Source organism: Conger conger, chromosome 3 (genome assembly GCF_963514075.1).
Source record: "Conger conger chromosome 3, fConCon1.1, whole genome shotgun sequence".
NCBI lineage: Eukaryota > Metazoa > Chordata > Actinopteri > Anguilliformes > Congridae > Conger > Conger conger.
In genome coordinates, this window is record NC_083762.1 from 69,941,706 (window position 1) to 69,959,038 (window position 17,333).

The window sequence follows — 17,333 nt, forward strand, 5'->3', positions numbered from 1 at the left end:
GCAGGTCCAGGGTTGTCCATAGTGGGGTGAGAGGGGGTGACGAATCTAGGGGCCCACAGCTTGGGAGGCCCACAGCTGGAGAGGGCCCACATAAATTCAAGTAGAGCGGGGGGCCCAGAGCTGTATTCTTTCAGGGGGGCCCCCAGAATTCCTGCGTGCACCCCTGCGGAGCTCAGTGGAAAGCCCCGGATTGTACCACTACATCTCCACAATGCTTCTTCTCTTGGACCTTTCTGTTAGGGAGGCCGTCTTCATACAGCGTATGTGAGTCATGGTGCTAAAAAATGGTATAATACAGTACCAATATTGTTTCAAAATTGATTTAAATTGCTTTTATGGACTCTGAGGTTGTGAGAACAAGAAAACAAGCATTGTAACTTAGTGCTAATATCCCATACTCACTGCTGGAAAATTGAATATCTACAGCTGTCTACAGCTGAGTCATATGTGCCGTTATCATTGATGATTAATACTTTTGCATGCGGCTGCCCAACGTGATGTTGACAATATTTTTGTGTTATTTTCTTGTTGTTTCATAATTTGCGAGAAAGAAATGAAGCATTTCTACCTTAGCTTGGAGCTTGAAATTTGAGTGTTACATTGTAGAGAACAATGTAAAAAATAAAAAAAACAAGTAAATGGGGTTTCATTCGTACAATGTTGAGCATGTGCTATTAGAATAATGTAATATTTTGTGTGATTGCAGAGGGCCATAAATGGAGAGTAGTAGTGAACACAGCTTGTGGTGTGACGCGCTGTAACTTGCCCTCTCTTCGGCCTCTCAGGGTAGCCGTGACGCGGTCCAAGGACATCCCATTGTTCGGGCCGCTGTTCCCGAAGGGAGCGCGCTTCCCCCGGTCCCCGGCCTTCCGCGACTTCCTGCTGGCCAAGGCGGTGAACGCGGAGAACGCGGCGGAGAAGTCGGAGAAGTTCCGCTCCATGGCCACGCGCACGCGGCAGGAGTACCTGAAGGACCTGGCGGAGAACTACGTCACCACCACGCCCATCGACTCCTCCACCAAGTTCCCGCTGCTGTCGCTGGGCAGCAAGCGCAAGGACAAGCTGAAGGGGGCCAAGGGGGCGGAGCTGCACAGCGCCGGGGCCCTGGTGTGGGCGGTGACGGACGGCAGCGATAGGCTGCCCTGTCTGCTGGGCGTGTCCGCCGAGTCGGTGGTGCTGATCGAGCGCTGCACGCGCCGCGTGGTCTTCAACTGCTGCTGCCGCGACGTGATTGGCTGGAAGGCGGTGCTGGAGGGCGGAGCCAAGGGCGGGCCTTCCCTGGACATCTTTTACGAGCGGGGGGAGGCGGTGTCCGTCTGCGTGCCGGAGAGCCAATCGGAGGACATCCGGGAGGTTGTGCAGAGATTGGAGGTGAGTCATGGAGACACGCCATCCTCAGTCATTACTTAGCCTAAGAAGGCGTAAGAACTCTAGTGACTGTCGCTCAAGTGCCATATTCAATGATGTAAAAAGCCATAGGATCGTAGCTCTTGAGGACGAAAAATGGGCAAATCGTTGAACACACAGTACAGTGGTATTTCAATTGTAAGTCTGAGCACTGGGAGGTCACCTGTCAGACTGTACAAGTTGACTGCTGCACAGAAATTGTCAGGGGTGACACAGCAGACATTTTTAAATTTCAGGGTCATGATACGGAGGTTTAAAATTCAGAACACGCCCTCGCGACATACATATAGATGAAATGGCACAATGGAAAAAGCCGCCTCGCTATTACCAGCAGCTCGCTTCTTTTGTTTGTCGAGAGAGTCCAATAAACACTCAAGGTGCATTTGCATTTGCACTCACGTAAGACACTGATTGTAATTACTCTCAAAGGGCTGATTGTAATTATTCTCATGGTGTGTAAAACTCCACTGTAGAATCCTGGGCAGAATCAAGTGAACCCCAGGCAACATTGTGTGTGGGTGCAACAATGGGATTTTTTCATTTTGATTATGTGGGAGAAGGGAATGCTTATTTTTACATTTACATTTAGCCTTTTAGCAGATGCTGTTATCCACCGCAAATGATATAAGTGACTGCATTCAAGTTTAGGCAATAAACAGTACTGGTAGACCCCATGGCTGGTGCATAAGTGAAATAGAGAATGTAGCATTATTGGGAAGCTATTTGGCTTGAGGGTGGTTACTCTAAACCCAGTCATATACAGAGGGAAGTTGCAATGAGATGTACATACCTACTGTATATTACTGTACATCATCACCAGAAACCTTTCAGGGAACAGGGTGAGGTTTGAATGGAGCTGGTGCGTACGTAGGTTGAACAACGTAATGAATTCCTTGTGAGGTATTGGAAGATCCACTGATGTGAAAAAAACTACTGCGAACGTAGCATTAGTGAGGGAAAGTGCTCACCTGATGCGCACTCTGAGCGTTACAGAACTGACCTTGGAGACATGAGCCTGGGGTTTACATCACTCTGTCCATCTCTGCCCAGGAATCTTACAATGACATCATCCTGATAGAGATAGGGCGGCCTATTTTGACACTGTTCCTTCAGAGGCTAACACTGCATTAGCTCCAGTTGAGTCACCAGTGACCACATGCTATCAGTTAGAGATAATGTTGTCAGTTAGAGATATGGTTTCTCTGTTGAGACCTAGGGCGGCCTGTAGCATAGTGGTTAAGGTACATGACTGGGACCCGCAAGGACGCTGGTTCGATCCCCGGTGTAACCACAATAAGATCCGCACAGCCGTTGGTTAAGGTACATGACTGGGACCCGCAAGGACGCTGGTTCGATCCCCGGTGTAAACACAATAAGATCCGCACAGCCGTTGGGCCCTTGAGCTGTAAGTCGCTCTGGATAAGAGTGTCTGCCAAATGCCATTAATGTAATGTAATGTAGCTGTCCTGTCGTACTGTGTGGCCAGTAGCATGTAAAAGATACACAAACTGCAGCTCTTTGTGCAGGTGTTGATGGAACAGCAGTTATGTGGGAAGCACATCTGGTGATCACAAAAACAGTACTGAATGGGATTTTGGCTAAATTGTTCAGATTTCAGATCAGAGTCACAGCTCATAGGTGCTAGCTCTGTGCTGTTAAGCAGCTATAGTCCTATAGCATGGGTGATCACTGGTCGATAATTAAAGGGTAAAGTTGTGTTTACTTCAATTTACTTATGTTGTTTAGCCCATTGACTGTCCCAGGCCTCCTCTCTGAGGTAGCATCGTGTGAAATGAGCTAAAAGGGGATTTGTTGTGTATATGTTGTGCCGATGTTGTGTAAGCATTGCGCTGACCAGCCCCTCCCCCCTCAGCTGGTGACGCGGGGGTGCGAGACGCGGGAGGTGACCCCCCTCCGGGACGGGGTGGGCCAGCCGGGCTTCCTGCTGAGCGAGGAGGGCTTCGTGACGGAGCTCCAGCGCTTCGGCTACGCGGAGAGCGGGGGCCTGCAGCTGGGGGCCCGGGTGGTGCTGCTCTGCGGCCAGCTCCTGGTGTCCCTGCGGCCGGAGGAGAGGGCCAGCCTGCTCCGCACCGCGCCCAGGATCCACCTCACCGTCATCCCGCCGGACGAGAACGGGAAGCCGCGCCGGTGAGCTCGGGCGGCGCGCCCACAGACAGCGCTCAGACAGAATGTGCTGTGCAGATTAAAATGGCCGCATGTTGTGAGAAGGCCGAGCATCAGCACACAGTCACTGTGAAGAGTTGGAGGGAGCCTTCCTATGGTTGCGATAGGAAAATAGAGAGAGTTGTAGTCCAAGGACAGTCAAGATATCTTTTTTGTTCCTCCAGTGAAAGCAGTGGCTAGGCTTCCGTAATTGTCTGACATGGTTGTCAGCCTGCCTGCCTGTCTCTCTCTCTGTCTGTCTGTCTGTCTACCTGTCTGTCTGTCCGTCTATCTGTCTGTCTGACTGTCTCTCTGACCATCTGCCTGCCTGTCTAACTGTCTGTCTGTCCCTCTCTCCCCCTCTCTCTCTCTCTCTCTCATGCTTTTTATCTATCGATCTCCAGGAGTTTTTCAGAGCTATACCTGAAAGCCATTCAGGACACGGACCGCAAGTCGGGAGAAGGGCAGTCGGGGGAGGCATGGGTGCTGGACGAACGAGAGGAAGAGGAGGAAGAGGAGGAAGAGGAGGATACGGAGGGAGAGGAGATGCAGGAGGGCGAGTGTGAAGAAGCAGAGCCCTCGGGAGACGGGGAGGGCAGTGCGGAGGTGGCCTCTGGAGCCGGGGACCAGGGCTCCCTCCTGTCCCTGCCAAGCCTGCCCCTGCTGAGGGCCACCTCCCTGCAGGAGAACCACCCATCCCAGCCCCCCGAAATCACCCCCTCCCCCCTGACACGCAGCTACTCCCTGGAGAGGCACCCACCACGTCAGGATTCACACGATGAGTATGTCGCCCCTACACGCCTGCGTGACGTTTAACCGCCAAGCATGCGAGGCGCTACACACTGAGGCTCTGTTACTCATCATTCTGTTCTAAAAGTTATTTCCTCAAGTTAGCGTCATTTCTTGTGCCACAATTCATGTCAGAGCATCATTACTTCAAAAAATAAATCACACACACATCCTAAATATAGGATCAGTCCCATCCTTCCAGCACAACATTTCCTTTTTGCTCGCGTAAACAATTAGTCATCCGTGGCTGGCTTTAGCATGGCTGTAGTGCTATCTGTTACACTGTCATTTCTGTATCATTTTCCGCTATAATTTATGTATTACATTCCCTACCTGGTTACATATACTACACATACAAAAAGAGGGTACATTCAGTAATACAATATCTAATGCATTTGTAAGCTAGTTAGCATGCTGGCTGCATTATAGTGAGCTTGATAGATAACACATACACTTTAAGCAACTGTTTTAGATGATCCCTAGCCATTTCCATTGAATAAGCTTTCGTCTATAATATATTTTACACATGCATTTTATACAGTAATTCCTGGAAAATAATTTCAATTCATCTACCTCCTTGTTGAGGAAATGTTATATTGTCCATGCTCATTGCGTCTTCCATCACATTTCCATCCCCATCAGATGCTCGTAATCAATTGAAGTCCTTATTTGAATCGTTAGCCAAACCACAGAAAGTGATTTCATTAAAAGATACCCCTAAAAACCAGAGGTGCGTTCAAGACAGCGAACGTTAACGGCAAACTATCTTTGCAGCAAACAGTTACTGTTGAACGATTTTAAATGAATATTCCATTTAGTTCACCACCAAAGCATTTTGAATATAAACGGATGCAACTTAGATTTAACAATGCCAGCTAGCTGATTCATTGCTTATCTGTGATTTATTTTTTTAACGTAAGAACAAATATTAAATTGATTAAAGTGTCTTATGACAGCCAAATAATTGTCAACGTTTGTTCTTCCGTGTCTTCCACGTCGGCCGCCATTTCTATTGGCGTCACACTACCTTTTCAAATGGTTGCCTAACGTTCGTGTCAAACAGAAAAAAGTTTTAATATGTTCGCGAACGTTTGAATATCTTGAACGCACCTGAGACATATTCCGGTCCCACTTTCACTTTTCACATGAGTCGGTTATAAAGGCATACTGTATGTCTCTCTTGTGTAGCTGTATTAGACTTTTCTACTCAAATATCCAGCAGTTGTAACATAGGTTACCCTAGAATTCACTTTTTGGATTTCTTGATGGAGCCTCCAGGAAAGGCAGATTGAGTGTGGCCCTCCTCTTTGACAGCCATACGTATGAGAACATGAAGGACTTGTCGGACAGGAACATCTACGAGAACATGGGGGCGCTGCGAGATACCACGCCCGACCTCATCCTGGCCGTCAAACCCAAAGTCCCCCTGGACGAGGAGGAGCTCCAGAAGCAGGCAAGGCCATCAGCTCGCAGTCTGTGACCGTTTCTCTCACTCACTTCTCTCCTTTACACTCTCACTTAGGTCTTACCTGGGTTATTTTACTGGCTGAAGGGAGAGTTTAATCAAAGCTGATACTGACAAAAATGTCCTTGTTTAATGTTAACCTTTTTATTGCTATTGACCTTCAATCAAGCTGGCAAAAGAAAGACCTTGGGGCAAATGCACAGGAAATACCTGTGAAATGCAAAGATTAAAACTGTGTTTTATATTACTTGTATGAGTGTGTCAGTGCTGTAATTCAATTTCTTAAATAAAAATACGATACGAGTGTGTTAACAGTGTGGTTCTGTTTGTATCTCTGTAGTCCTATACAAATGTATCAGTCCTGTATGAGTGTGTCAGTGTTGTCATTCTGATTATGAAGTCTAAATTCTAAAATTCCTCCAGTTTGTGGGGGTGGAGCTGGTGAAGGACCGACCCAGCACTCCTCCCACCTGTTCGGACGGTGGAGACCGCAGCTCCCGAGCCTTGAGTCTGCACAACTCCATCACCAAAAGTACGTACCCTCCCGTGCCTCCTCCTTTCTCCTTGTCATCAAGGGCACACACAGACCTATTAAAAACCTGTCTGTGAGGTGTCTCAGGCCAGCCAAGACATTTTCTGTGTGTGTCTGAATCCTCCTCAGCTGTTCCCCTTGTCGATCCCTCTGGCAATTCACACGTCTTAAAGCAAAATCACTTTTCCTTATCTGACGGCTCGCTTTACCTGGAGAGAGCCAGAGGCGTTTTTGTTTGGAAGTAGGCCGACAGTATTGAGGTTATGCCCGAATGCAACAAAATGTCCGTCGTTACACAAAGTGAGTGGGATGGAAGTTGACACGTTTATCCTGATTAAAAACACCAGCCGGTGTCAGTTGTCATTGCTTGATCCCAACTTGTTTGCAAGGCCTTGTTCACATGTGGTGGCAAGTTAATGCTAAATTGTTGCTCAGTCTTTGCACTTATACAGTTCCTTACCCTGCTGTAAAATCCAGCTATGCCAGTGTAACCATCTTAAAAATTGAACTGGTCAAGCTGATCATAAGCTGGTCTGGCTGGGTATGAGCTGGTCAACCAGCTAGTGCTGGTAGCTTGTCTGAGCTGCTACCAGCTGTTTCAAAACATAGCTTGCGCTGGTCAAGCCAGGTCAAACTGGGAGCTGGTTTGAACTGGTCAACCAGCTAGCAGCTGTTTGAAAACCTAGCTTGAGCTGTTTTTTTTCAGCTGGGTACACTCTACAAACTCAGCTGTACTGTGGGTCTGAATACAATCAGCATAGTTCATCACAATCTTTTTCTAGAGGTCTCCCCAAAACAGAAGTACAAAAGCGTAAGTTTCAGGCAACAAGCAAAATATGGGTATTTGGTGAACAATTAAGCATTTGTTTATTCACAAACAAATGCTTTATTGGCAAGTGTCAGTAGCAATGCAGATGCAAAGGCACACCACTGTACTGGAATACAATAAAATGGCACCCAGGCTGTCCTGTTAGTTGGGTTAGTGGAAAACAGATCAATTAAAACGTTTCTATTTAAAATGGACTGCCCTTCCCATCGTGATGTGCTGGCTCTTTGTGTTGTCCAGATTACAGTTCAGCTTTAGTTGTAACCCCTGTGGAGCCTTTGTCTTTGCCTTTGTCATTTAAAGTATGGAATTGATGGTAACATAAATAGCAATAAAAAATGGCTAAAGTAGCTAGCGTTAGTCAGTCTCCGAAGGCCCCATCTGACAGAGCATGTGGGTCAGGAATGGAGCCGTTTATAACACTTACAAAGTGCAGCATTGTGACTGTGTCCAGTTCTGGTGTGGACCCCACACCCTTTCTCCGCCACAGTCCCCACTATGTCCTCTCTAAGCCCTCCCCCTCCCCCCTAACTCATCCCTGCAGCCCACCCCACCCCCCTGACCCTGTATCTCCCTTCAGCCCCCACCCCCTGCCCCCCGTGCCCCCCCCCCCCTCCAGATTGAGTGGAGAGAGACAGATGGGGGGTGGGCTTTTTTTTCGCTGTCCCAAAACAAGGAGGCCATTTGGCCATCTGCTCTTTCTCTCTGTGTCTCTCCCCCCTGTCCGCACTGCTCTGAGTCAGGCCCCGTCACCATGCAGGGGTCCTCTGGTGACTGCAGGCTTACTGGAACATGTTGCGCATACTTGGGCTTTTGTGGTGGAAAGTGGGCTTGTGCTCTTCTGTTTCAAGAATTCTCATTCACCGACTTGTATGGCCTCCTTGCTTTCAGCCGCTACACTGTCTTCTGAAGACAGTGAATTGAAATGCGCTTCACTATTGTGGAAGAAGAAAGTCATGTATTGCCTTTTTAAAATGTACTTTAGCAATGTAGAAATGTGAATGAAGAGTCAATCAGAGTACATTAGAAACCTTCCGAAAAATATCTATCCAAGTTATTCTCATTATAGACCTGTATAGACTATAGACCTGTATAGACTTCCTAAACTGTTGGAACTATTCACAATAGGCTGAAACAAGTGTGTTTTCTAACATTGATCAATATTTACTGCATAAAAAGAGCCATTGGTTTGGCAAGAGGCAAAAATCCTACTTCTGAACAGATATTGCCCCCTACTGAAGTAGCCGTTTAGGGCTTGCAATGTCAGTCCACTGCAGAGTGCAGCGCCCTCTGCTGGTTGTTCTGTGTCACTGTCAAACTAAGTGAAGGACACTTCTTTCTTTTTTTTCCCTGCACATCACTGTAGATTTTTGTTGGTTACTGTAGTAGAAATTGATAAATATATGCATTGAAATATAAAACCAGATAGAAAAACTTGTACCCATACGAAAAAAGCAGCCCCTAATATCTGACAATCAATCAGTCTGTCTACACTCATACAGCTGTGATGCCATCACCACCTGTCTTGAGTTGATGGCTGTTCGGATGGTGTTCATGTCTATATAAAATCGAGCCAATGTTTAGATTTTCCAGGCCTGTCACACAGCAGGTAGAAATTGTGATTGTAGTTTGTAATTAAACCTCCCTCTTTCTTCTGTGTCTCCGCCAGTCTTGTCAGAAACCACCGATTCCTCAGAGGAAGAGTGGCAATCCATCGCTGACCTGGCAACCGCCTGTCGCAGTATACTGGAAGCTCTGTCCCGAGAAGGTGAGGCCCAAGGAATCTTCTGAGAAAGACTTGAACCTAACTGAACCTTTGACAAATCGATGACATTTATAGTCCAGTGACTAAAATCACATTTCATATACGTTCTATTGTCGCCCGAAGTAGACTGTAGTCGTTGTCCTTAGCAAGACATATAAATGCACAGTTTCTCAGAGTATAAACCAAATGTTGTATAAACTGTATCTACAGTAGAATTTTCTGCACTTACTGTAGATCATTCATGTCAATCGTATACCATCCCCCTGACACATTTAGTTTGAGATAAGCCAGGTAAATGAGTGTGATACTGTCATGTCCCTCACACGTTTGGTTTGAGATAAGCCAGGTAAATGAGTGTGATGGTGTCTTGTCCCTCACACGTTTGGTTTGAGATAAGCCAGGTAAATGAGTGTGATACTGTCATGTCCCTCACACGTTTGGTTTGAGATAAGCCAGGTAAATGAGTGTGATGGTGTCTTCTCCCTAACACGTTTGGTTTGAGATAAGCCAGGTAAATGAGTGTGATGCTGTCTTGTCCCTAACACGTTTGGTTTGAGATAAACCAGGTCAATGACTGTGATGGTGTCTTCTCCCTAACACATTTGGTTTGAGATAAGCCAGGTAAATGAATGTGATGCTGTCATGTGCCTCACACGTTTGGTTTGAGATAAACCAGGTAAATGACTGTGATGGTGTCTTCTTCCTAACACCTTTGGTTTGAGATAAGCCAGGTAAATGAGTGAGATACTGTCATGTCCCTCACACCTTTGGTTTGAGATAAACCAGGTAAATGAGTGTGATGGTGTCTTGTCCCTAACACGTTTGGTTTGAGATAAGCCAGGTAAATGAGTGTGATGGTGTCTTCTCCCTAACACGTTTGGTTTGAGATAAGCCAGGTAAATGAGTGTGATACTGTCATGTCCCTCTCACGTTTGGTTTGAGATAAGCCAGGTAAATGAGTGTGATGGTGTCTTCTCCCTAACATGTTTGGTTTGAGATAAGCCAGGTAAATGAGTGTGATATTGTCATGTTTCGCACACGTTTGGTTTGAGATAAGCCAAGTAAATGAGTGTGATGGTGTCTTCTCCCTAACATGTTTGGTTTGAGATAAGCCAGGTAAATGAGTGTGATGGTGTCTTGTCCCTCACACGTTTGGTTTGAGATAAGCCAGGTAAATGAGTGTGATGCTGTCATGTGCCTCACACCTTTGGTTTGAGATAAACCAGGTAAATGACTGTGATGGTGTCTTGTCCCTAACATGTTTGGTTTGAGATAAGCCAGGTAAATGGGTGTGATGCTGTCATGTTTCAGATCAGAAGGCGGGAGATGAAGCCTCAGCTGATGGCATGGATGTGTCTGGGCTGGCAGACTGCAAGCTGAGGTGAGTTTCTGACAGAGCCTCCACAGTGAGCGGATGTAATCAATCAGAGCGCTGAATTGTGCTTTTCATCTAAGCGCTACATCACTAGCCTGTGTCTGGGTGCTTTTTCTGCTTGACATTATACCCGCCCACGTCTTCCCCTGTCTTTCTCGCACACTCCCTCCCTCACCCAGACAATGACAGCACGTGTACGTGGACACACACACATGTACAGATAAATTCAGGTCATAAATTTTACTAGACAACTAGCTAGCCTGGCTATATGCAGGTAAAACCAGAGCTATGTTGGGGTTATTTGAAAATAGTCTGCGTATGTCAAAATGGCTGCACCCATCTAGATGTCATGCTTCTGGCTTTTGCTCACCAGAACTCCTGCTACTTACTGGTAAAGAGTATCTCTTGAAAATGAGTCTTAACTCAATGTGTAGCATTATGAAGTTTTGACCTTCCTTACTTTCTCTGCAGTGACTCCCCTGGCCACTTGGAGGAGAAGGTATCTCAGCTGGAGATCATGTTGAAGAGGCTGCAGGACGACCTGCAAAAGGTAGAAACTTTTCAGACAGCCGACTGCAGCCCTACCCCTGACCACACCCGCAGCGAATCCCACCCGCTCCCCGCCACCACCCAATCCCATTCCAGTCCCCCTAAACCCCGCCCCTCACTGCACACCTGACTGCAGTTTGAGAGGCAGACAGTGAGAGAGAGAAGTGCAGGCTGGGAAAGCAAAACACCTTAACCACGGCTGTGTTACAAACCACATACTAAGCATACCACTCAACAATTCAATTAAAATCAGCCTGAAACTGTACAAGTAGCATTCTAGTATGCGGTTTTGAACACAGCCCCTGTCTTGTCATATTAGATTTGATTGGATGAGCAGATCTGATGATAAGCTGTGACTTCTGATGATAGGTGGGAGGGAGTGGCATTGGGTTGCCAATCATGCTCGCTCTCACAACGGTAACTGACCAATGACGACAGAGGGAAGTCCGACATGAGATTGTATGACCCCGCCTGAATAGGGTGACACATGGAGATATAACATTTTGATGCAATTGCAGCTACAAAGAAGAACAGGACATCTACTGGGCATCTCAGGTGGCCAGACCCAATACCTGTCCTTAGTGTCCAGTCTGAGTGTCTCCTCCAGCAAACACATTGATCTTTGGGAATATGCCTCTCTTCCTCCTCCAGGTCTACTCTAGGCCTTTACAGAGTATTGGAATTATTTTTTCTCTGGACCCAAATAGGTTGCATACTGTATGTAAAATATGGAAGTGCCAGATATTGCTGTGCTGATATACTTGAATTGTATTTTTTATTACGTCTCATAGTATTGTGAAAAGCACCAGTTTGCAATGGGAAAAGTGAGGGCTAGTGTAGTGGTGCACAGTGGAACTGTTTTTCACCACTTCATCACTGACCTGCGATATGATTTTAGCAAGAGGGGACTGAGACAAGGCCCCATACTTTTACCTTCAAATGGCCTTAGCGTGCCAATAAAACAGACACATGGTACCCATCACCCCCCAACAAAAGAAACACCCTACCCAGAAGTCCCACTATCCCCTGGGTCCTGTTTTAACGTGGCCAGCTACATGATCATGACTGGTCGGCGTGAATAGACACCATTTTAGCATTGCTGGCCGATTGACTGGCAATGAGGTGCCAAGAGGAAGAACCTAAGTGCGTGCTCTGTCAACATCATTGGGTGTTCGGCGCAGATCATGGGGTTTCCCTGGGCGATGCTACCCATGACCGACATGAAAACGGAAAAAACACACAGCAGCATCAATTTGCTGGTCATAAAGCCTGTATCGAGCCTTAGTCACTCTTCTTCTATGCATATTACTATTGGAACATTCTTCATGAACGAGGTATTATCATCAATCTTGGGCCGAGTGTGCTGACTGCTGTTCTGGTGTAGCCGCGCATACTTTCTAATCTGCTGAGGCAGGGAGCCTCCGATGTTAAATGAGAAATTGAGTGCACAATAACTGAGTGTGCAAAACGTTTCAGTACATTTCACTTGTGTAATTTTCTGCCCCGCACGTGCAATGAGAGTGAACATGGCTTGTTGGGTAAAGTACGACAGTTGTCCAGCAAAGACAGACAGACATTCAGAAGTGTGTTCTTCACTGCTGCTGCAGGAATGTTAAACCTTTATTATTAAGGTAACATTCAGTCTTTAATGTTAAGGTAACGTTCACTCTTTAATGTTAAGGGAACATTCAGTCTTTAATGTTACGGTAACGTTCAGTATTCAATGTTAAGTTAACGTTCAGTGTTTAATTTAAGTTAACATTCATACTTTCATATTAATTTAACATTCAGTCTTTAATTTTAAGGTACTGTTCTGTAATTAATGTTAGGTTTAACATTCAGTATTTAATTTTAAGGTGACATTCAGTATTTAATGTTAAGTAGGTGTGCGCCATTTATTAGATGGACTGCAGATGCACCCATTTTCCAAATATCAAGAGATTGCTCCTTTTGCTGCAGGTGTAAATTGATTTTAATATGCCATTTAAAACCTGTGATGTTTCAAAGGGCTTATTTGAAGCTTTGTTTGAAGGTCAGTTTCTGGTTCTGTACTCTGTACTTTGCACAATGAGTAGTGGGCTGACATGAAAACCAGAGTTTGTCCGTGTGATGTGAGTAGTCATAATAATAAAATAATAATTATCATTACTATTATTACTAGGATTAGGAGTAATAATATTAGAAAAGTAACATTAGATACTGCTGTTATTTGTAAGGTAAAGGCTGCTTCAGAAAAACATGCACCGATAGATTGATGATAATGCTCAACCAAGTTCATCTCAACCAGTGTTGTCCGTTCATCTCCAAACAATAACCCTCACTCACCCCCTCCTTGCCCCCCTCTACCCCCCACTGCTGGGAACTCTGGGAACTCATTAACATTCTCCACTGATACACCTTCCTCAACCCTCACCTCGGTAACCCCAAAGTATTTAACACGGACATTAGAAACTGAGCTCTGTATCAGGACTAGTGCAGCGAGATCTGGCCTCTTCACTCCCGAGGCCCTGAAGAGGACTCTGTGTAGTTTTAATGGGAGTGAGCTTTATTAGATACAGTGAGGCAGTGTTTTGTCTTTGATGGGAGAAGCAGGCCTGCATATTTATTGGCCTGAGTCAGACTCTTGAGGAAATATCATGGTGTAAATTATTAAATAATAACACGGATGGATGCAGTGGTGGGAGAAGTGTTTATTTGATGCCTCCCCTCTGTAACCTTTCTGCTTGCTCCATAACCACATTTAACAGCCCCCCGGCAACCCAAACACAGCTACACTCGCTAAAACTAACCGTAACCGCATTAACATCTCATGGCAACCCAGTACAAACCGTCGCATAACACAGCTACACTTGCTAAAACGAACCATAACCACATTAACATCTCATGGCAACCTGGTACAAACAGTCATAGAACACAGCTACACTCCCTAAAATTTACTGTAACCACATTAACAGCCAGTGATAGAGCATAACTACACTAAAACTAACTCTGTGATAGATTGTGATGTTGGATAGTGAGGCCGCCAGTTTGAACAGCTACAGTGTTGTAATGAGAGGTTTCTAGATTAACCCCAAACCAAGGTCAGATCAGACAGAGTGAATCTGGGGGTGTCCTGATACAGTGGCCAGTCCATCCTCACATCTGCTTGTGTGTTCTGGTGTCTTGTGGCTGTGTTTAACACCTACTATGAGTAGTATCTGTCCTCCATCTGTAAAACACTGAAAGGTTTGTCATGAAGTTAGTACTATCAATGCAACTGAAAGATCCACATTCTGTATGATAAAAAAAAAAAAAGTTTGATTCTCGTTGGCCTCTTGATTTGTTCATTTGTTTTTGTTTGTTTTTTAGATCGAGGATTGTCCCCTAGTTTACCCCTGTGTTATTCACAGTAAATTTGTGGAAAATACTGTATAACCATGACAAACCTTTCAGGTATCTTCTTTACACCATTTCCTCTTTAGCTCCTTTTAGCTATAAGTGCATTTGGAGATGGCACGTGTGTGCGCATGCATGCGTGTGTATGTGCGTGTGTGAGAGAGAGAGAGTGGGTAGTGTGGGTGGAAGCAGTAGTGTGAGTACATTTGTGTTTGAGCGAGTGTCGTAGTGTGTGTGTTTTTGTGTGGGTGTGCTTGAGTTTGTGTGAGACTGCTAATGTGTGTGTGCTTGAGTTTGTGTGAGAGCATTGTAGGGGTGTTTTTGAGTTTGAGTGAGCGCTAGTGTGTGTGTGCTTGAGTTTGAGTGAGCGCTCGTGTGTGTGTGCTTGAGTTTGTGTGGGAGCACTAGCATGTGCTTGAGTGCAGGGGTGCTATAAGGGTGGGGGGATTAGCAGGATTCCGAAAATCTTGGAACATGGTGGAGCCCAATAATCTTTTCATTGGGCCTAAAATCCCAGGGGGCGCCCCTGCTTGTGTGAGAGGTGTGTGTGTGTGTGTGTGTGAGAGAGAGGTGTGTGTGTGTGTTTGAGGTGTGTGTGTGTATATGAGAGGTGTGTGTGTGTGTGAGAGAGAGGTGTGTTTGCTTGTGTGAGAGGTGTGTGTGTGTATGTGTGTGATAGAGGTGTGTGTGTTTATGTGAGAGGTGTGTGTTCTTGTGTGAGAGGTGTGTGTGTGTGTGTGTGTGTGTGTGTGAGAGAGAGAGGTGTGTGTGAGCTTGTGTGAGAGGTGTGTGTGTGTGTGAGAGGTGTATGAGTTAGAGAGAGAAAGAGGTGTATGTGTGTGTGTGTGTGTGAGAGAGAGAGGTGTGTGTGTGAGAGAGAGAGACAGATGTGTGTGTGTGTGTGTGTGTGTGTGAGAGAGAGAGATGTGTGTGTGTGAGAGAGAGATGTGTGTGTGAGAGAGAGGTGTGTGTGTGAGAGAGAGGTGTGTGTGTGAGAGAGAGATGTGTGTGTGAGAGAGATGTGTGTGTGCGAGAGAGAGAGGTGTGTGTGTGTGAGAGAGATGTGTGTGTGTGTGAGAGAGATGTGTGTGTGAGAGAGAGAGAGGTGTGTGTGTGAGAGAGAGATATGTGTGTGTGTGTGTGAGAGAGAGATGTGTGTGGGAGAGAGAGAGAGGTGTGTGTGAGAGAGAGATGTGTGTGTGTGTGAGAGAGAGAGAGAGAGGTGTGTGAGAGAGATGTGTGTGTGTGAGAGAGAGAGGTGTGTGTGTGTGAAAGAGATGTGCGTGTGTGTGAGAGAGAGGTGTGTGAGAGAGAGAGAGAGAGAGATGTGTGTGTGTGTGAGAGAGAGAGAGGTGTGTGTGTGTGTGTGTGAGAGAGAGAGGTGTGTGTGTGAGAGAGAGAGAGGTGTGTGTGTGTGTGTGTGTGAGAGAGAGAGAGAGAGGTGTGTGTGTGTGAGAGAGAGAGGTGTGTGTGTGTGTGTGTGTGTGTGTGTGAGAATGTTGTGGTGCCGCTCCTCCTGCAGTAGCCCCGCTCTCTCCACCCTCACTAACCCCCCCCCCCCCCCCCCCCTTCTCACGGACGGCTCTTGTTGTGTGCCGGTGTCAGGAGAAGGAGGACAAGGCGGTGCTGCAGGCGGAGGTTCAGAGTCTCAGGCAGAACAACCAGCGGCTGGAGGAGGAGTCCCAGAGCACCCTGGCCCGCCTCTTCAAGGTCACCGAGCTGCTGTGCAACGTCAACAAACCCTGCTAGCCTGCAGGGCCCCCCAGCCACTGCGTAGGGCCCCCACACACCGCGTAGGGCCCCCATAGACTGCACACGGACATTAACGCTCCCTCACACCCGCCCGAAACGCTGATGCACACCTCAGACGTTATGTGCCTGAGCCTGCAGCCGTTGCCATAACTCAAAATCAAAAAACGCCCCCCCCCCCTGCCCCCGCGCCCCCCGACCCCCCATCACAAAGCTCTCTGCAGCCGCTTTCCTCACTTTACCCCCCCCCCCCTCACCCCTCACACCTGCTCCCCACCAATTACCTCCTAACTGCACCCCAATGGAAACCTGAAATTTGTTGGGGACTGTCATAATCTATTTGCAATGGGTTATTTTTTCCAGAATGTACTCTCCACACTTGCACACACACACACACACACATACACAATACAACAAACAAATATGTATGTACAGTGCAGCCACACACACACACACAAACACACACAGTACACATAAATACACATACACGTATATACGTACAGTGCAGCCACACACACACACTCATACGCAGACACACACCTTCACATGGTCTCAGAGCAGAAAACCCCAGCCTGCCAGAAACTGGCCTGCTTAAACCAGCCCTTCTCCCCCTCCTTCCAGCCCCGGCCCCCGCTTGCGCACTGTGGATCTTGGGATGGCTACACCACCGCTCCCCCTCTATGACGCAGCGGGCTTGGGTCAGAGGGAGCAGTGGCAGCGAAGGCCCTGCCACCCGTCTAACCAGGGCAGGGCACTCTCTCCACACCATGTGAGTGTGTGTGCATGTGCACGCCTGTGTGTGACTCTGTGTGTGTGTGTGTGTGTGTGTGTGTGTGTGTACATGTCGGGGGTGCTGGAGTCCATAGGTGTGAATAAATGTGGCTTGATAACTGCGATGTGCAACAAGTTGGCAGGATTGTGCAGAATAACACAGCTGTCAACGAAAGTAAGAACAAAAAAAAAAAAAATCTTATGAAAAAGAACTGATAAGAGAATACAGTGCAATCTCTCTGTGGAACCATTTCTCAAACGGAACTGTAGCTTTTTCATGTTTGTATAACCACAGTTTCCTTCCTGAGGCCTCGCTGTGCTTCTGCCAGGAAACCCTTTACCACTGCATTGCCAATTTCACTGCTATATGCAAGGTCTCTGGTTCAAAGCGGCCCTGCTGCCCTCCTGCGAGCGTGGTCAGGCCTGTCCCTGAGACTGCAGCAGGAACACGAACTCTGATCACAAACTGAAGGAAGCGGATCATGCGCTGGACACAAGATAGAAAAAAACTGACATTTTACGTGACTCCTTGTTACAATTAAACTGAGCCGACAAGCTTATATTTTA

At 46.8% G+C, this 17,333-nt stretch overlaps 1 protein-coding gene across 2 annotated transcripts in view; it reads left to right on the top strand.

Annotated features, from left to right (window-relative positions):
- LOC133124090 (signal-induced proliferation-associated 1-like protein 2) overlaps positions 1-17,333 on the top strand; it is a 22,381-nt gene extending 5,048 nt beyond the window's left edge. The window contains exons 7-15 of one of the 2 annotated variants that reach the window (XM_061234977.1): positions 786-1,371; positions 3,281-3,555; positions 3,975-4,352; positions 5,674-5,812; positions 6,248-6,356; positions 8,852-8,950; positions 10,259-10,328; positions 10,794-10,872; positions 16,617-17,333. In XM_061234977.1, the coding sequence (XP_061090961.1) occupies positions 786-1,371; positions 3,281-3,555; positions 3,975-4,352; positions 5,674-5,812; positions 6,248-6,356; positions 8,852-8,950; positions 10,259-10,328; positions 10,794-10,872; positions 16,617-16,679 (1,798 nt within the window). In that variant the 3' untranslated portion in view covers positions 16,680-17,333. Of the gene's footprint in view, positions 1-785; positions 1,372-3,280; positions 3,556-3,974; positions 4,353-5,673; positions 5,813-6,247; positions 6,357-8,851; positions 8,951-10,258; positions 10,329-10,793; positions 10,873-15,851; positions 16,117-16,616 lie in introns of those variants that run through there. The other variant, XM_061234976.1, reaches the window with a different exon arrangement.